Source organism: Monodon monoceros, unplaced genomic scaffold, assembly GCF_005190385.1.
Source record: "Monodon monoceros isolate NGI ecotype Baffin Bay Population unplaced genomic scaffold, NGI_Narwhal_1 Super_Scaffold_21, whole genome shotgun sequence".
NCBI lineage: Eukaryota > Metazoa > Chordata > Mammalia > Artiodactyla > Monodontidae > Monodon > Monodon monoceros.
In genome coordinates, this window is record NW_021703778.1 from 13,076,581 (window position 1) to 13,097,085 (window position 20,505).

The following is a 20,505-nucleotide window of genomic DNA, read 5'->3' on the forward strand; positions in this document are numbered from 1 at the left end:
ATCTTAAATGTTGCTCTGCTCCTCTTTTGAGTAAAAGCCTCAGGAGTTTACATTTGGGTTTTAGCAGACCAACCGGTTGTGCCATCAAGTTTGTCAGCAGAGCAGAAAAGACTCGGACACTTCCATCCAGAAAGAGAAGATTAACATTTCTATGCTGATGTTGTGTTTGTGTCTTCTTTCCTATTCTTTGCTTTTCAAGCCTTTTAAATTCAACTCCTTATATTTCAGACTTTAAAGTGTTTACGTTTCTTTGTGTTAAGGCCAATAAAATGTTTAAATGACAGTGATTTTGCTGGCCCCAAAGTTCTAAAGATACGCCTGTACATGGCTTCCTTTTCCAGGAATTCAGTGGATGCATAGATTGAACTCATCCTTTCCACTTCCAAAGTAAACCGTGATTAGGGGGATTCCACACACGAATAAGTTCACCTCCAAAGCCACCATATAGCACAAAGTAATTGATAACTAAAAATTGATGATTCTAATGTCTGAAATACAGCATAACATTTTCGAAGGCAGTGGGACATGCATAAAGACCAATTTATTGCTGCTTGGTGTGCGTGTGTGTTATGTGAATATCTTCTTTTTAAAGACTTATGTGAGTATTCCTTTAAGACTGTACCCAAACCCCGCACCACCAGATACCCTCTAGGCACCCTGCCATAGAAGTCTGTCAGCAACTCCTTCTCAGCGCTCCCCAGGTCCCCCACCCCTTTAAAATCTTGGCCTTGGACTTCTCTGAGACAAGGTCGGTGCTATTCCTTTCCCACGTTTTTATTAGTACTGGACGCAAGAGACAAAAGATGGAAGGTGCCACATAGGAAAAAAACCCGGAGCCCACCAAGCGCGCATCTAGGCCAAGACCCAGGAGGACGCGGCTCACGCATCCCCCATGTGCGGGTCCTGCCAGGGCTGCGCGGCGACCCCGCCCGCCGCAAGCGGAAGGTTCTGGGCCGACGCTGCGAAGCTAGACGTAGGCGGGTCTCCGCGCGCGCAATGGGCACGGGGTCCCCGGCTCGACGGCGCTAGCCGCGGGGCAGGCAACTGCGTTCAATGTGGACGGGGTGTCGGAGCCGCAGGAAAAAGGAAGAACACGATGCTCCTCCGATGTCCTCGGCTTTTCCTTTAGGCCAGAGTTTCTCAGACTCCAGCGGGCACCCCCGCGCACTCCGCGCAGTTCTCAGCGGGGAGGGGGCGCGGGAATCTGTTGGGGTTGGGGTCAGGCCATCGTTCGAATCAGAAAGCCGCTAAGCCCCCGCCGTGGGTCGCCGGGCTGGGCCGAAAAGGGGGCGCGGGGGCGGCAGCGCCGGGAGCGCCGGCTGGAGGAAGAGGCGGGGGCGCGCGGCCCGAGGGGTAGAGTGCGGAAGCGTGGCGCAGGCTACGCGCGGGCGGCCCCCCTCCAGCGGGGCCTCCGGGGGCGGCCGCGGGCCTGCGGGTGTGAGCGAGGGGGGAGGTCCCAGCTTCGGCTTGCTCGTAGCCCTGCGGGCCGCCGGCCTGGGGATCAGGAGGGAAGGGGCCGCAGATGCCGCAAGCCGGCGTCTGCTGGGGGCGGGTTGCAAGATGAAGAAGGCCTCTGTCCTTTCGCTTTGCTTCCCCCGGCCAGGCCTCCAGCAAGCACCGCACCGCCGCGCGAGCTCTCGCGGACGGGTCCCGGCCCGAGCCTCCCCGCGGCGCGGCTGACCCCTGGGCCCCGGAATGGTGTGGCCAACTCGCAGGGGCGAGCCCGGAGCGGGCGGAAGCTGGAACCCCGGGAGCAAAGGCCCCGCAGCGTTGCGCAGCCAGAAAAGCTCGCGGCGGCCGCTCCGTTCGGCCCTGCTTCCCTTGACTTGCTCCTCCAGGGACTTAAAAAAAAAGAGCCCCGTTAGCGGGGGAGGGGGATCAGACTCTCTTGGCCGGGAGTGGGGTGTGGGAATCCTACACCACCTTACATCAGCCAGCTCCCTAGACCCCGGCGGCGCAGGCCGGATCCCAAAGGCTGAGTGAGGAGCCCAAAGCTTACTTTAAAAAAAGGAAAGAAAAAAAAGCTGCATGTCACTGCGCATGTGCGAGCCTCGTGTTTTTGGTTTGTTTTTTTTTTTTTAATTTTTGACGTCATTTTGCTACATCAAATCTCAAGCCAAAACTTCTTGCTCATTGATTACTCTGAAAAATAATTGACTGTATGCTCTGACTCCTAGGAGATACTGCAAAAGTACAGAGAGTGTTCAAGGTTTCTGCTTTCACAAAAATAGCACAGGCTGTCTATCCACCCTGCACGTCGGTTCCCCCCACAGATTATCAGAGCCGAGAGAGAGCTCCGCTAAAACGTAGACTAGACTTGGAAGACTCAGTGGCACAGCTTCCCATTTTTTAAGTGGAGATAACTTGCGCTATGATTTGCATCCTCCTTAGTCCAAGTAAGCTATACAACACAACTCCTGCCTTTTTTTTTTTTTTTGGTATTTCTGAGGAAACATCTGAATATTGCTAAAGCTGAACTACTTTACGTCCTACTCCAGTGTTACCTCATATTTATTTTTTAAAGAGAAGAATAAAGGTTTTCATATGGACAACATAAGAAAGACAACATAAGATTAATGACTACCAATATGAAGAAAATACTAATGCCTTTCCCATTAATAAAACAGGAAATGAATAGTAAAGAAATGCTTTTTATTCTAGGACTGCTTTATTTTTCCCGGTGAAATAATACGTAATTGCTTATCATTCTGATTATAAGTCAAGGGTAAAGATCTTGGAAGTTTACAGATAAAATTAGATGTATACAAGTAATGTCAGTATATTTATGGTCAAATCCCAGAGAACCAAACTTACTAAAAAACTTTTGGCTTAAAGATTGCCTTGCAATACTAAGGACACCAAATGGGGACAATTAAGATAGAGACTTCTTGTAGCACAATTGGATAGAAAAACCTTGATTTTTTAAAATATGATGCTTATGCATAATGCTTTAAACGTATGGCAAACATCTAAGACTGATACCAATTAAGATATCAGTTATCTTTCTTGGAAAGTGTATTCTCAGAACCCAATGCAGACCATGATAATATAATAGACTTGGTTGCACTAAGGTCTGTCTTTAAGTTTAGAGAGCCTATACGAATTGTGTATATTAAGTTCATGAAAAAGGATTTCCTTAAGCCTATTTTAAAGGTTGCTTATATCATTCTGTTGTAAACTTACTTTATTCTAATGAATTTCCTTAGAAGTGGTCTCCAAAGTGATAATTTTAATTGGTGAATAATTTGAGCAGAATGATTATTTAGTAAAAGTGAGTGGAGTCCTTCAGATCCCATAACCTCTTTCTCATTAGAAAATGATGGCATAGTTTGAAGAGAACCCAAATGAATATATTTTAAGATAATTGTCATGAGGCATATTTAGAAAGAAACAGCTGGTAAACACATTTTCCCAAGCTTACCCTTACTGACTTCTTCAGTTACACTAGAAAACAAACTGTAATATATCATGTTCAAAGGAAAAACACTCTTCTGAGTTAACTACTGGTAACATTAATTTTCTGATTCATGAGCAGCTAGATGCTTTCTAAACAGCACTCCATTTTCCCAGTATCATTTATACTTAAGTATTTTGGATGAGTGTTTATTGAACTTAGGAGTCTTGTTCAGAAGGTTGGAAAGGAGTCAAAAATTGCATGGTAAGATTCTATAGAAATGTAACCAATTCCAGTAAAAAGTCCTTTGTATGGAAGTACATTATGGAAATGACGTGGTTGTCAGACCTAATTGCTTGGCTTTTGAGTCCTCAGAAGAAATTCTACAGCCTTAGGGGTGTAGACTCAAAAGCAGCAGCATTTCTGGTTTCAGTTTAAATAAAACAATGAAATCCATCATTATTCAAGTCAATAGCGATAATTCACATGAATATGAATGCACTTTGATCTTATCCTTCAATTCATTGAAAGACACAGTCGTAATGAAAAAGGGAGATAATCTCTTTAACTTGGTCCAAAGCAAGTTGTTGGAGCTTTTCTTTCCTGAAAGACCATAGAAAGGAACTTTTCACTAAAGCCTTGCTTTCGTGTTTTTCAGGTGGAGGTGGGGAGTGTTGGGCAAGCTACAGGTCATTATGTTGCCCCCAGGAACCAAGTAGTGCTAACTTTCTTCTTTGAAGTAAACTGTCTTATTTAATGAACTTGACGTTTTGTGAAGCTTAAAGGTGAACCCCTTTCATAACATCATACCTAAGAAGCATTTTAGGAGGCATGTTGATTTGAGTTTACCATCAGATATGATTAAGACATATTAACTATTTTCAGTATGTTTTAAAGATTAAATTAAATAGGATATTTCAAGCTGCATTGTCTTAGATTTGCAGTATCCAATAGTAGTTCCTTAAGAGTTCCTGTTGAACTGTGAAGACAGTTAACACCCTGCCTGTGCTGTATGAAAGTCACTTTAAAATATCATCTTATGCCTATTTAACCAATTTCCAGACACCTTTGGTGGGAAAATAACAAAGTTACAAGTTCTTATTCTTAGAATTCTGGAAACATCTGTCAGATATTTTTTAGTACAGTCACCACATTCGAAATATAATTAGGTAAAAATATGCACGAATGAGGATATCTGATTAGTGCCACTGGCTTGGAAAATCTTTACCTTTTCATTGAGTTCATTAAAGATATCCAAGCTTTATAGTAGTTATTAGTAAGTTTTATTTCTCATAAGGGCTGTTGAACTTCTGGAATCCTCTGGAAATTCAACAAATATTTGTTGAGTTATGTTAAAGGGACTCCGGAGCATACAAAGATAAATAAGACAGGTGCTTGTCCTCAAGGAGTTTTAAACTTAAAAATTTCAGCACATCTGTGATTTACATTAAATGTCAATCTAGGAAGAACACTCCACTAACTTAATAGCTGTTTAAAACCGGGTCAGTTAAGAGCGATGAAACTTGGCAATGCATGTATTTCCCGGGGTTATCCTACTAGCTAATCAAAATATTTTGCTGGATACTTTTAAGATTTTTCTTCAATAAAAACTTGTTTAAAACATTAACAAGAGTTCTGTTAAAAATTAAATCAACGTCCTAGAGCCACAGACATTAGAAAAGGCAGAAAGATTCCTAAGGGTTAATGTCAATCATTTTCTTTATGCATCCCTACTGCTGAGGTCTGGTGTGGTTTATCACATGAGATGAGGGAGAAAAAAGTGCTCCATCCACTTATGTATAAGAACAAGTATCTGGAGGTAATGTTTGAGCTACACAAGCAGTTATATTATGAATTTCGTGCAAAATATTCGTGGTAGACAAAGAAGAGGGAAGGCTGTAGCGTTTGCCTGTGATAACCCAGAGGAAAGCCACCTTTACCAAGGGCAGACACAACCCTAAGCTCTTTGTGTCGATGTTACTAGAGAGGGAGTGGGCATCTTGACTTCTTTCTTTACCACCATCCTTATTGCTGATATCTAGAAAAGCTTTTTAATGGACTGGCCATTGACAAAGAATTTCGGCTCAAGTTGGAGACGAGGGCACCTGGGGCTGGGACGAAGTCGAGCGCCGGGATCTCGGGGGCTCAGGTGCCTGCGCGGCAGCGTGCGCTTGGAGCCTATTTATCTATTGTCTGCCATGGGGGCAGGGCCGAGCCGGGGGAACTAGCTTTTGAGTGGAGCTGAGGGTCTCGGAGGATGAGGACACGGAGGGGTGGAGGCGAGAGATGTCAACGAGGGCAACCCCTAGAGTTCTAAACGCTAGACACCGAGATGTACGAAGCGGCGGCGGTACCCGCGGCTGCAGCCCTGGCTGCAAATCGCCGTCGTGTGGTTGCTACTGGCAACCGAGCCTGTGCAGAGCGCGCAGCCCCGCAGCCCCTGGAAGGAAGGTGGCGTGGGGAAGCGGCGGCGCCGCGGCCGCCTCGGCTCGGCCGCCCGCAGGGCTCGCGCTCCCGCCCGCGCCCCGCGGCCCCTTCGGGCTGTGACCACTGCTGTGCGGCACGTAGGGCCCCGAAAGGCTCTCGGGTTAGGGGTGTCGCTGCTTCGGGAGCGTCAAATTACTGGCGTCCTCCGCGAATGCAACATGGCAGCTCTGGTTCAAAGACGACTCTTTCAGTCCGCCGGGGAGGCGGGGGCTGCGGACTCCGCTGCGCGCCCGCCGCCTCCCTTCCCGGCCGCGAGTCGGCCCTCCTGGCGCCCCCGCCTCCGAGTCGGGCCCAGCTAAGGGCAGCCGCGCGCGCCGACTGGCCTTGCGCTCGCCCCTCGGCCCTTTGTTCTTCTCTCGATAGGCACCTCGCGTTTCGGGGGCTTTTAATGGAGACCGTGTAAGAAGGGTGACCCCGGGTGGGACGCCGACGTCCTGGCACTCCCCAGAGGTGTGTAGCTCCCCGGGTCTCCCAAGGGCTCCGGAGCGAGCTGAAAGCGCCAGTCCGGGATGCTAACCCGACACTACCCGAGGAGCCGCGTCTCGTCGGGTGGGTCCCTTTCCGCCAGGCCTGGCCCGCCTTTCTCTTCCTTGCTTCCGAGAGGTGTGAGGCGGGAGGCCAGGGCTGGCACGCGACCCCCGCAAAAGACAATGCCCGTCACCGCCCCAAGGAAATGAGATTCTCCGCAGGGGAGAGGAAAGCTGCGGGCTCGCAATCTGGGAAAAACGGGGAGAAAAACACCCGTTAGTCCTGCGCTGGGCTCCACCCCGCATCACACTAGCCCTTGGGCGCGGGTGGAGCCCAGTGCAGCCCCGAGGTCCCCGCCCCGGGTCGAGGGGGAGCTGAGACGCGGCGCCCTCCACCGCGAGTGGGGGAGGGGTCGGTGCTCCGGGGAAGGGGGGAGGCCAGGGGGAAATTTGCATTTTTAAAAACGGCGGTTCCGAAACGACCTTGCCACGTAGACAAGCCAGTTGTGACGTTCAGCACAACGTGCTACTGAAATACCGAAATCCGCCACCAAATGGCGGCTCCTGCAGTCTGCCGCGCCGATAAAGAGGACTCGCCGGGCGTCGCCCATTTTAGGCCGCTTTCATTTCTCTGCTGTTACCCCGGTCACCTTCCCAAGCCGTCCCTTCCTCTCCCCGTTTTTGGGCGCACGTGGGACTCCTGGGTCAGAGAAGCTTTTCTGCCCCGGGGATCAGGCAGGCGCGGACTCTGCTGGAAACCGCTGCGTCCCTGCGGCTTTCAGAGGCGATATCCCAACCTCCAACCGCCCGATCCTCTGCCCCGCCGGGGTCTCAATGGCGCCGGAGTGCGAGAGCACCGGACCTTCCAGATTCGCCCTGCCCGGAGCCCCAGGCTTCGCATTTGGGTCCCAAAGTGTGGTCCTTTGCCCAGATCTTAAGATGCCTATCGCGCAGCCACCCCTTCCTCGACAGGTTTTCTTCCCAGGGGATTAGAGCCCGTTCTACCCATTAAACAAGTCCAACTGGAGGACCCTTCGGGTAGGCTGAAGCTCAGCCTTCGGGAAGCCTCAAATGGCAGTTTTATATTTTGTTAATAATTTGGCTTACAGTCTTTCCAACAAAACCCTAAACTCCAAGGACACCTTGTTATTGAAGGAGAAAGGGCACAGGATTTGAAGCAGCCGGAGGGAGGAGGGCAAAGCGAGGCGATAATCTGGAATGGCCCCGCAAGGAATCTCTTCCGAGGGCTTTGCAGGCGACGCCGCCGCCTCCCGGGACGTGGGACACTTTCCTGCCCGCGCTGAGCTCTCGCGGCCCAGGGGCCGGTTGCCGCGCCTCGGTGTCCCGCCGGGCGGTGAGGCTTTCGGCAGGACGGGGGCCGCCTTGTGAGATCACGCGCACCCGGCTGTCGCCGCCGCTCGCCACCGGGTCCGGCCTTGGAGACACGACTTCGTTTTCCCGCCTCCCCAGCCTGCCGAGGCCTGGGAATCTCGCTTTCAAAATTGGCGGGATCCGAGTCCGCCGAGCCGAGGGTGGCGCGCCGCGCACGCGCAAGATGGCCTCCCGGTGCCCCGCGGCCTGGGCTCGAGCGTTGGGCCGGGTCGAACCTCGCGGCGCAATCGGGGGCGGAGGTCTGGGCTGTCGCTCTTTGCGGTTCTCGGAGAGCTGCTAGTTAAAAAACAAAACAGGGAGAAGGGCCGTTTTCTCTGTAACCGGTCCTTTTGGTAAAGGCTCCCTAATCGGGAAGGCAGCGCTGCCGGGAAACGAAGGTCATTTTCTCCAGCCGGGCGTCCTGTGCCCTTTCCACCGGGCACCCGAACATAGGAAGCCTTTCTTTCTCTCTTTTTTTTTAAGCCGCTGCTCTTTCCACCCTAATTACCCTCGCCCCCGCTTTATCTTGCAAGCCGCGCACTGCGCTCCTGTCTTCGGCTTTCTTTGAATATTTCCACTCGTGGGGGCACTTAGACCTAAGACTGGAGCTCCTGGACAGGCTTCGCTGTCTCCAGTAACTTCTTTATCCATCTCTGTAACGTTCTCATTCCTTCCATCCCAATTTTCGACGCGTTTCCCGAGTACCCTAGTCCGCAGCCTTCCGAGGGTCTGTTGGGTTCTAGCTAACTTAGAAGGACAGAGTTGAAGAGCGCCGAATCCGCACGGAACTTGAAATCACGTTCACTTTGAAGTTTGGAGTTGATGACCACCCAACAATCAGAGCAAGAAGTAACTTTTTTTTTTTTTAACTGAAATGTAGGTGACTCTGAGGGAACATCACTTGCTATTTTGGGAAATTCCCTTCTAATAGCCTCTGGAAGGGATATTTTAAGAAAACAGAAGAATGGGGGTAATTTAACTCATCCATTGGAAGTTTTATTGAGTGCTTACTATTCATTTAGGGGGTTAAATGAGACTTCGGGTGAGTTTTCCACAGGCACTTGAACTTCTTCAGAAAACTCATAAGGATCCTGGAGTAGCCTTTCCAGTGATGAATAACTGTTGATGTCGTCGACTTGATGAAGACAAAAAGTTGATGGTGAAGTCTTCATGTGAGACCTCTAGAAATTGCACACTCAGAAAAAGAAACTGGTGCAAATAAAGGAAATCCGTTTCAAGAACCAAAAGAAGAAAAAACGTTAAAAAAAAATTAAGTGCGGAAACAGGAAACACTCGACTGTGTAAACATTTTCGGAGACTTTCATAATCAAAACTGGGAGATCTTGAGATTTGTAAGGAGATGGACAGGCTTCGCGGTGGCATTTCCCAAGTCTGATCTACTGGGAGGCTCTAATATGTGATACTTTCTCTTCCTTGTAAAGAACCCATCTATCTGAATTCTGTGGTCCCAGTTTAATTCAAGGTTTTAGTTTGGAGGAATCCGGATTTTTTTTTTAAGCGACCTTAGAAATAATCACCTGTTGTACTGTTCATTTTTTACTTGAAGAAACATCCTCAAGCGAAGTGACCTTATCTAACCCAAGAGCCTTATGTTGGAGCTGCGTTCTGTGCTCTTTGAAACTTAGAAGTCTTAAAGGTATATACTTTTTTTTTTAAGGATCCTTTAAAATGTAATTTCATCAAGACCTTTTGCTTTGGATAAAAGGCGAGTAAAACTGTATGGAAGAAACAATCATTGTATTTCAAAGTAACATGGAGCCTCCATTTCATGGAGCACCAAACTGAATCAGAATTTCCAACTGTCATTCCAGGGTAATGTCAGAAGGAAAAGATATATCTTTAAAACCTTTAAAATATAAAGAGAAATGAACAAAAATAACACTTCCTTCACCTCAGGATTCTAAAGGAGACTAGGTTCCATGTGCAAATTGTTTCTAAAATTAAAATCCCATCTCCTCCAAAGATTACCATTAAGCTATTTTTCAAAAACCAAACATTTTCATTTCTTCTTGGCCAGTGCAAGTAGTATTTCACATGGATTCCTTTTACATTGCTATTAAAGTTTCATAACAAAACTTTTTAATAGGCCTATACAACGAGTGTACAGAAAGACTTCACAAATGAACTGCAACTCCAATATTGGGAAAAGAATAAGAGGAAAGGATGAAGGAAAGCCCCTATCAGCTTACTCTGCCTGTTGCATTGTACCTCCAAAGGTCCTAACATTTGCACACATGGATAAGGAAACAAAGCAATATGGTTGGTAGGTTAAGTCAACTGAAGGGCAACTTTTTTTTTCAACTCAGAGCAATTAACGGCCGGCAATTTTAAAAGCAAAAAGGTATTTGTAAAGTGGTATGCGTGTGTAAAGCAAGATAGATCACTATTTATACAACAGCAACCTGCCTCATTCTTTTTTTGCATTTAAGCTAAAATCTGTGAAATCAATTTAGGCATTTTCTGTGGAATATTTTTAGCTCTAACTTTGTGGTATAGAATCCCAGAATACTGTTCAGAAGCAAAAGCCAAACTTAAAGCCGACTTTTCACGCACCCTGCCTTGACTGCTAAGAGTTACAAAGTTAGCAGCTTTGATATGGGTTTTTGTAACATTGAAATTTTAAGTGGTAGTTCAGCAAAAGTTTTAAAGCCTAATTGTCAAACCCGTGATGGCTGCTTATAAAATACAAAACATTATACTCTCGTTTTATTAAAAGACAAATTTTAGCTGAAATAGCCTTTAAAGCTTAAGCAATTTTCAAATTGAGTAGGGGGGAAATTCCTCTTTCAAACAAAATAAATGGACATGTTTTCAAATATGGTGAAATAGTGTTAGGTAAGCCATAAATGCAATATCTGATACTTTACTAAGTAATTTCAAAAATAAGTCCATAAAAAGGTTGACATGTAAAATCTTTGAGTTCTGTGTTGATCCTATGACTTGGTTTTGTGTAAGTCAAATGACAATCCACTAGCACTTTAAGTTTTTAGCCTTTGAAAAATATTTTTGCATTTTTTATATACACAGTCATATCCAAAATAAAAACATCACTTGAAACTTCCATTAACTTTTTTTGTCTTAGATAACATCATGAACAACTTGAGAAGAAAAGCCTAGAAAAATAAGTTAAATTCACCAAAATTGGCAAACATGGGTAACTTTTACTTCAAAGATTGTAGAGTAAATAAACAGATACATCTTTCAATTGGGCTTTCAAGCAATTATACAACAAAGCATGTACTCTCAGCAACATCACTAAGACAGCAATGGATGTTCTTCAGCTTTTACCTGTTGTAATCCACAATAGGGTTTCCAAAACTTCTGCACATTGTGCTTTTCATATCAAATTTTTATTAAAGTCTTAGCTATTTTCTAAATGAATATCCTTTTTATTGGATTTTTCCAATTACAAATGAAATTTAATTTTACATCTATCATTAGAAACAACACTTACAATGGGACTGTACAAATTTAGGTCAAAATAAAAATATATGTATTTTGTGGTTTCATAAAACTTCATTTACTGTATCTTTAAAGAAAGCAGAAGTAACAGCAATATATGTAAAAGTAATGATTTAATGACTATAAGCAAGACAGAGCAATAGAATTGTGCTTCTTTTGCAGACGGGGGACAATGAAATGTTTAACTACAATTTCCCCATACAAACATGAAACAATATTCATAGAGAATAAACACCCTCACAAATAACTGATGGGTGATGAACAAGTTCGACCAAAGCAAAACACAAACTGAAAATTGTTGGGGATATTCATACTTTAAATTCAACATGCTCACTGTATTTAAAAACTAATACCTGTAGAAGCTCACAATAAATTGCTTCTATTTCCAGACGCTACAGAGAGGGCATATTCCACTGTTTATAACTGTAAAAGCAATTCTTAAGTTTGAAATTTCCACTATGCCACATATTAAAATAATTTTAGATAAAATGCCTTCTTCCAGCAATTTGCTGGTTTATTTAAAATATTTGTTTTAGAATTACAGCGATCAATATGCATTTTAAAAACACATTAATTCCATCATAAGCAATGGGAAATGAAGAAAGCATTTCCAATTTCCTTAGTGAAAAGTTTTTCTTTAATGCAACTATTAATTTTAAAAGTAAACAGGTATTACTAGAGAAAAGTCAGTATTACGATATGCCAATCGCTTCCAATGGAACAAAATTTAGAATTAAATATCCACATTAAAAATATCCTATGGTGATAAGGCTCAAACATAGGTATCTGCAAAGGTCGAACCAGTTGGGAGAATTTTAACAACCATCTCTGAATGCATGAAACACAATATTTTCTTTATAGTATTTATAAATATATCATACAATACTGTTTCCTGTTATGTCGTATACCAATATGGCATTGTACAATAAGCATAATGCCATCTGATTCATACAAAAGCGAATCATTTAAACAAGTCAGTAAAATAAACGGTAGTACCCGCTTTTAGGCTTACAGATTGTAAAACTGAAGTTTACTTTCCTTTGATCGGTTTCGCGCAGCAACAGAGAAGTAAAAATCAAACAGGAATCAAAATGGCTAAATATGCAAGAAATTGTTATTCACAGTGACATGGCTACATAGAATGCATTATTCTATGCATATTCTTTCCATTTGTTGAATTTCAAGATAAAAAGCACTTGTTTTCTACAGGTTCACAAAACAGCATAATAACAAGAACAATCAGGGAGGATGTAATGTAGGCGTTAGTTGAGATTAACAAACTATGGCCCAATGTTTATATCCACTGCAGAAGATTTTCAAATCCAAACAATGGTTACAGAAACCATTTCACATCTGTCCTAACACACAGAAAAACATCTTGCCTGCTTTCTCAGAAATCAATTCTTTCGAGAAATAATCTTTCTTTTCAATTAACGTCCATATGAATATCACATCTAGTCCATCTTTTATAGCCAAATTTAACGTCACTACAAAAGAAAGCAAATTGGACGATAGTCACATGTATTAGCATCTATAAAGCTGTAATGGCATGAAGATATCTATATAAATCAGGGGTTTAAAATTTTTTTCCTCAACAGTCTCAGGTATCAACCAGATGAAGTTGCTGACGACCCATTTACTGACGATTTTCGAGGTCTATTGGCAAAAGAAGATTGGTGGTTACCGCTGGGGCTGCTGCTGGTTCCATTCATAGTGCTGGAAATGTGAGGAAACTGAGGATGAGGAGACTGGACTGGAGTGCCGGGGCTGGGCAAACAAGAAGAGGTGGAGGGAATACCTCCTGCTGGGCTGTTGGCCTTGTCACTCCCAGAGTCACTTTCCAGTTCTCCAGCGTTTGTCAGTCCATCTCTCTGATGACTGATCTTCATTCTTTTACAAGTAGGTCGAACTCTGTATTTCAAAGGAAGCGGACCATTCTATAAAATTAAGAGGAAAAGAAAAATCAGTCTTACATCTTTAAGTACAGTCTACAAAAATAACCTGCGAGCATCAGGTACGCTACTCACCCTTCTCCAGGTATAAATGTAGGCAATGTCCATTAGTGTATAGTAATCCTTTAAAGGTTCCTCTTCATACATGACATCAATCTGTTGAAAAACAACACTTCAATTATTAAGCGTCACAAAGAATGATGGTAAATCTAGATTTTTTTGGCCATCTAAATAGAATCCAAAAATGCTTTTAAAAAACATTTTCTCCAAACATTTGGACAAAGAAAGAATCCCTCTGGAAACTTCAAATGAGGGAAAACATTTCTTGAAATTATTAAGGGATTTGTTTTCACAACATAAAACAGAATCCATACCAAATATTTTAAGAGCTATTTCCAAATAAAGTACTAAATTAAAAAAAAATTCCGTTGCTTTTTTGGGTTTAGAATCCAAAAAGAAAAATGTCATTGAAAATTTTTTTTAAAGATTTACATAGAATGCATGAAGACTATAAAGTAGATACCTGGAAAGTATTAGGTATGTCCATTTTACTTCTGAGAAACTTTCTTAGGTGCATCACAGTCATTGCTGCTGGGCATCGTAAATACCTTTTATCATTCACCTAAGAGCATATTTAAGAAAAATAATTTTTTAAAATTCCTAACTTTAAGATTTTTTTTAAGTCAAAAAAAATAGACAGATGTCTGAGTATGACAAAAGGTACGAATACCAAAGCTGAGATTTGACTAAGTTCTCAGCTATACTTTGAGTTTGCTATTATTATAAATACTAAATGAACAGATTCCTTCAGTACATCAAAGCATTAAACATTAATTACTGAAAATATTTTGTAAGAATAGTAATCATATATAAGATAAATTCTATCTAGTAACTATTGAATACAGATCACACTTAAACAACAAACATGATGATTTTCTTCTACTTGATAGCAACATCTGACCCTAGGATATGCTAAAGGGCAACATACACCCTCATAAAATCTAGAATCCAAACAATGCATCTTCTATGTGTTTTTGTATGATGGAACATACCTCCTCCTTAGATTTCTCCTTGTCTTTATTTACTTTCCGATCCAATCTAAGAAACAGATAATTTATTAGGCAAATAATGTATCTAATAAATATATTAGCATAAAACGCATTTCCTAAAGAATTTACCTGTTCTGGTCAAAGAATTCAATGGATAAACTTATTATTTCATCATCAGTTATAATTCTCTTATCTTCATCTGCAACTTCTCCTCTATCTTCATTAGAGCCATTGGCAGCTATAAAGACATTTTTAAATTCAATTTTTAAGAATTAAATATTTAATTAAATATTATACATATAGAAGAATGGAATTGGTACTTTTAAGCTTAATTTTAATAAATTACTGGATAAGTTCTCCCTCCAAATAAAATGTCTTTCCCCCTCTAAAGAGGTTACCATCAGCTGAAGGATGAGCTGCATAAAAATCCCTTCTTCTCTTCATTTCATCTAAAGAGGAGGAAAAAAAAGACTTAAACATAGCAGGTAAAACTGATAAATACTTTTTAAAAATTCATTTTTAAGCAAGTTACTCACTTTTGAAAAGCCCTGGAACTAATTTGTATACAATATCTTGAAGAGTTTTATCTGACCTGAAAAAGAATAATTTAGAAAATAAACTATCAACTAATATGGCAAAAACTAAAAATGTTCATTAAGTTTTTAAACATTCTTTGTTTTCTCTGTTATAGTATTTTACTTGATTGTAACACTGTCTATAACTACATCAACATGATAATTGTGATAAAACTTCTTTATGTAGTAGCACTGTTTTTTAATTAGCAGAATACTCTATTTTATATTCACTAATAAATTCTTCACATTTCACTAAGTCAAGAAAAGTGTGCCTTCCAAATTACTGAAGTAGCTAATATGAAAGAGAACAAAGAGGAGAGAATAGAAGCAGTTTAAACACATGCACTCTTGCCTGTCACAAGGTCAATAAAGCAATGCAAAAATGGAGAACTAATTCCATTTTTAAAAATGATTAAAAAAAATCTTAAAATCCCTTGAATAATACTGAACTCTGTTTAAAGTTAGTCATCATTAAAATGGCCAAGAAATTAAGGGCTATCCTCCTCTACAAAGTACACGCATTAGATGGTGACTGAAGGGTAAATTTTGTGTGAAGAAATAAACACTAAATTCAATAATTATGCAATTCCAATAACAATTACAAACAATGTTTTTAAACATTTTTCTACCTTATATTCAGTAGTGGTCTGGTCTTGTGAACTTGGACATCACAGATAGGACAATACTTGCTGGTCTCCAGGTAACGCACAATACACGTTTTACAGACTAGAAATAAAAACACAAATATTTTAAAGTTCAGGAAGTAGATGCTAAGCAATAAAATTAGTGTCAGAAATACAGAACTAGTAGTAACAAAATGGTAAATACCAAAAGGCATTTCTAATTAAATGAACAAACTCAGTTAATATCCTGAGAACACTTATACAATTTATATTTATACAATATTTTATTAAATATGCATTAACAAATAGTCACTAAATGCAAGAGCGGAAAACAACTTCTTCATTTTGTACCAACATTCTTAAGGACAGTGGGAATTGTTAGTTTTCAAATTTCAGGACAAGATGTTAAATATACACGACACAAGAAAAGGTCTAAAACTGTGTACTTACAGGAATGTAGACATTCTATTATGGTTGTGGCATCAATGAAGTACCCTCCACAAAGCACACACATTAGGTGGGGATTTAGCTCAGTGATCTTGATTCTGGTTGTTCGATGCATTTCTGCTTGATAAAAGATCCTGCAAGACAAAGAAATATTGGCCATAATTCACAGAAAGAGAATCGAGATTATCTCCAACTCCCAGTAACTATATGCTCTGAAATGCTGAAGGAGTTCATAAAACTCGTTTAACACTGTGCAGCTGGACTGTCCCAACGGCTTCTACAGAAAGAATTCACTGATCAGACCTCAATCAATTCTACTGAAAAGGTGAAAAAGGATCCAAGAAAAGTAATCTCTGGTTCCCCAGGTCATTCCAGGAGGGAGAAGAAAAGGTCTGGGGTGGGGGCTGGGAGCTGAGAGCATTCGGGTCTCTTTCTTCCATTTGTCCTCCAGCCCAGCAGCCCCACGGCTGCTGCAGACGCTACACGCTCCCCGCAGATATTTACCAACCGCTAGGGCTTGTTCCAGGACTCCAAATTTAGGGTAAAACTTCCTTATGGGTCTTCGATCGAAAATCCAGGAGCATGCCCTGGCTTCCCAGGGGTTCTGGTTGTTTTAAGCGGTTCCAGCAACCAGAACCTGGCACGTTTTGACGCGATACAAAGGGAAAGCAAATTCTGCTCTATCTGCATCCCTGGCATTTCCGGAGCTGGGTGCTGGGGCCGCAGGAGAAGCACCTCGAGTCGGCCTCGGGCTGGGGCCTGAGCGCGCGGACGCCCGGGGGCCGGGGGGCCGGGATGCGGAGGGGCGGATCCGGCGGCGCCCGGGGCTCCGTCTCGCTCCGGATTCGGAACTCGCCTCTGTCGGGGTTTCCATAGCAACTTACACTTACACTTGGCATCCGGCCACCGCTGCAACTCCGCGCGGAGCCGGGCCGAGCCCGTAGCTTCGGCGGGCGTGCGGGGCTGCCGGGCGGCGGCAGCGGCGGGCGCGGGGGAGGGGCCGGCACGGCGCGGGGGCGGGGCCGCGCGGGGGCGGGGTGGGGTGCGGGCGCGCAGCGCGGGGGTGGGGCGGCCCCACGAGGCCAGCCGCGCTGGGGAGTAGGATCCTGGCCCGAGGCGACCCGGCAGACAGCCTGGGGGACCCCGGAGCGTGCAGTGGTAAAGGAAAATGCAAACCGCACTCCGGCCATTTCGGACACTCTTGGGGGCCTCTTTCCACGTCGACTCGGCGCGAAGAGCTTCTTTCAGATCTTGACTCTTTCGGTCTCTCCTGTTAGCAATCACTAGGTCAAAAATTTCATGAAGGGATCTTTTGAGAATTGCCAACTGTGCACTTAGCCCGAAACCGTCAGGGCTCAAATTGCAGAGATGTTTATTGAACTGAAACTCTTTAAAGCTTTCTTCTCTAATAGGAAGTTCTTCTGTAGATTAGGATGAGCGATACAAAGTTTTGGAAAGGCTGAAAACTGAAATCTGTTTCACAGCAGACAAGGAGTGGGCAAAGCCTTGTGTTTTACCTGAGCTATGCTGGATAGAGGCAAGAAAAACTACCTGAATCGATGGCAGTGACAATAAGAACCATGTGACCAGCCCATTCCCAACGCTAAATCAACACCTTGTCAACCCAGAGCACCGAGAGCAGAGAAAAACAAATGTCATTTTCTCAGCCTCACCTCCATGCAAACCCCACACAATGAAATGCTATTCCCAACAGATACCGTATGTTACAGAAAAGTCACGGTGGGGAACTGTCAGCAACAATACAATAGCGGACAATCAGGGAAGTCAATTACTTCGTGCAGTATGCTTGAAAAATGCATTTCTTACTCCCACTTCATTCATTTCAGAATCTGAAATAAGACTAAGCTTCCAGACTTATCTGAAGCACATTCTCAAAGCTGCCCTGAACAGAAATCTAGGAACTTGTGAAACTTGAAGATGCATCTGAGGTTTTAATTCTCAGGGAATTTTAATGCAGAAGAGGGAAATACTAATCAACACAGCTCAGTGGCTGAAACTAAAAGTTTTAGAGTACTAAAAAAACACACACACACAACAAAAAAAAAAAAACGGTAAAAACAAAACAAAGCCTCTTTTATGAAAAGTGACCACAGTGGCAACCAGTGACTTCAACCAGAAAACGTCATGTGTGACTCCTCAGTTATCTTTGGATGACTTGTTTAGAGGAATATTGTCAACATATTGTTAATATAAATCTAAGTGGGATCACAGAGGAGTTGTGGATGGAGCAGTGTCCCTAAAGAGTAGCAATATTTAATTCTATTGTACTTGGTGATTAAAGACAAGCCTTCTTGGTTCTCAAAGAAAACTCTCCTTATGAAACAGCAGGACCTTTACTAGAAAGATAGTTAGCAAGGTGATACTTCTGTCCCCTTGCAAAAGCACATCACACTAATGCCTCCGCTCATGAAGTTCAGGAAGGGGCATCAATAAAAACAGCTGCCTTTATTTCTCCTCTACTTTACATAAAATCAACACCAGACAAACAAAATATTAACACACAGAACAATCAGACCTCAGGGAAAGGTTATCTACTGGTTGGCTTTGAACGTTTAAGTCTCATGTACTTAACCAAAACCCTTTCAAATTCATTTTAAGTCTTAATTCACACAACTCCTCTACTTCAATTCATAAGAATTTGACCACAAGCCTATAACCATTTATAATGCTAGTAAATACCACTTTGTTACTTGTATAAGAATCAGTTCTTTATTTTTTATACCACTTGAAAGTACTGGGAACCTAATGAAGACTTCCAAAACATCTGACATGCTTGATAAGGTTTCAGAAACAATCTCTTGCACCTTAGAAAGGAAAACCTTCTAGGTTCCACCACAGAACTGCCAGTTAAGCAAGCAAAAATGCACCAAACATACAATGGAAAAAATACTCAATAGTTTAAACTTGCCATTATAACATACTCAGTTGGGGCTGTCACTTTAGTTGGAGGCCTAACACCAGTAATGTCAAAATGAAGGAAAACAGAAGCAAGTTCTTATGTTAACAATCAGCTTGACTATTGCAATCTAACAAATGCAAATGAACTCCATAACCCCAGTTGGGGCTCCCAGGCCAATACAAGTATGGGTAAAGTTGGGGTTAACTTGACTTCTAGGGAGAATTTTATCTTTGGGGGCACTTAATGCACATCCAAGGACTTGATGGTAGAACATTGATGGATTTTTCAAGTACAACTAAATGCTCACTTTTCTTACAGAAGCGTGTGTATATGTGTGTGTATACATACACATGCATACACAGTGACTTATATGGCTTTAAAGATACTAGGTGTAAATTTACACAAGTAGGTTATTTCAAACACCTTTGCACTTTGGGGCAGATGTATGGGAATGAACTCAAATATTTAAAAAAAATATGTTTGCCCACAAAATCAACCTCTAAGGGATTCTACTTAAAATAAAACTCAAATGTTAATATAGTCTCATAAGTTAGCATATGCTGTTAACAATTGGCATCCTTAAGTTTCAAGACTTTAGCGTGGCATATAATATGTTTCCAGAACTTGGGGGTTAAGCTTCCTATAAAATATAGGTTGAACTACTCATAACATTCTAGGCATCACCAACCTACACTTGTATTTGAATAAATATGCCCAGAATTTTGCCTACTTTAAGGGAAGGGGTTAATACATGCTTGTATTTCAAATACTGAACCGTGACCACTAAGCCCACTAAATCCTTTTATTGCAGTTGGGAATGATCAAAGTCTCTATACTTGTTTACTTCCAATTATTAACTGTAAATCTTTGGGAAAAAGATCATGCTATACGGCTGTCAAACCCAAAAGACTGCGTAAACATATGCCATCAACTTTTTAGTGCTCGTTTTCCAAAGCATCTCCTCACCACATGACCTAAGCTGACATTTAGCAAAACCTGTAAAACGTTGTGGACTTGAGTCATGGTTCTAAGTGCATCCCATACTAGAGGTTGAGAGAAAAACTGTAGTCTCTGAGAGAGAAAAAAACAAAAAGAGGAAAAAAGAAAGAAAGAGAGGAAACCTCTTGCAAGACTAACGTCCACTCACCATCATCACTCCAAAAAAAGCTCCAAATTTGAAATGCCCACTTCCCAGTGAGCACGTCCCAAGTAATGTTTGAAGAACTTATCCAAGACTCCCAACAAATAACACCTTGAAAACTTTACCATTTTAAACACAAACGCAGGAGACCTTGGAAACAACTGGGAACCGCCATCTTACAAGCCATCCAATTTCTCACAAGTGTCCCTCCAACTTAAGTTAATAACATTTTTGTTCGGGCTCTCACCAGCCTAACATCCACCTTGGCGGGATCGCTGCCCCCCACGCAACCCGTCCCTATAAAATGGGGGCGTTCTCTGGCTGTTTAAACCCCTCCAAAACCCTTTCTTCGGGAGAGGAGGGAAGCCACTTGACCCAAGCAGCTCCCGATTTCAGGCACCCGTCCCCGTTTCATCAAAATCTACCTCTCAACAAAAGGCGCCGTGGCCGGGAGAGCCGCAGAAGCTGCAAATAGAAGTGTTCTTCTCGGGGGCCATGTGCGTCGCGAGGGTGTAGAGGGGCGCTCGGGGGAGAAAGGAACTAAAACGTGGGGCCGCGCGCGGCGCGTCCGGGCTGGAGCGGGCGTCGGCTGGAGC

At 42.9% G+C, this 20,505-nt stretch overlaps 1 protein-coding gene across 4 annotated transcripts; it reads right to left on the bottom strand.

The window, feature by feature from the left end:
* Window positions 1–11,108: 11,108 nt before the first annotated feature.
* On the bottom strand, window positions 11,109–20,495 carry BMI1 (BMI1 proto-oncogene, polycomb ring finger). 4 transcript variants are annotated; one of them, XM_029239587.1, is made up of 10 exons: window positions 20,335–20,495; window positions 15,852–15,982; window positions 15,408–15,504; window positions 14,740–14,795; window positions 14,602–14,652; window positions 14,333–14,441; window positions 14,207–14,252; window positions 13,678–13,776; window positions 13,230–13,310; window positions 11,109–13,139 (listed from the first exon to the last, which is right to left on the bottom strand). In XM_029239587.1, the coding sequence occupies exons 2-10, from the start codon at window positions 15,961–15,963 to the stop codon at window positions 12,810–12,812; spliced, it is 981 nt and encodes a 326-aa protein (XP_029095420.1). In that variant the 5' UTR covers window positions 15,964–15,982; window positions 20,335–20,495; the 3' UTR covers window positions 11,109–12,809. The 4 variants fall into 4 exon arrangements, with proteins under 4 accessions (XP_029095420.1, XP_029095421.1, XP_029095419.1 ...); XM_029239588.1 differs by lacking the exon at window positions 20,335–20,495 and adding an exon at window positions 17,030–19,192; XM_029239586.1 differs by lacking the exon at window positions 20,335–20,495 and adding an exon at window positions 16,353–16,811.
* Between the last annotated feature and the right edge of the window lie 10 nt (window positions 20,496–20,505).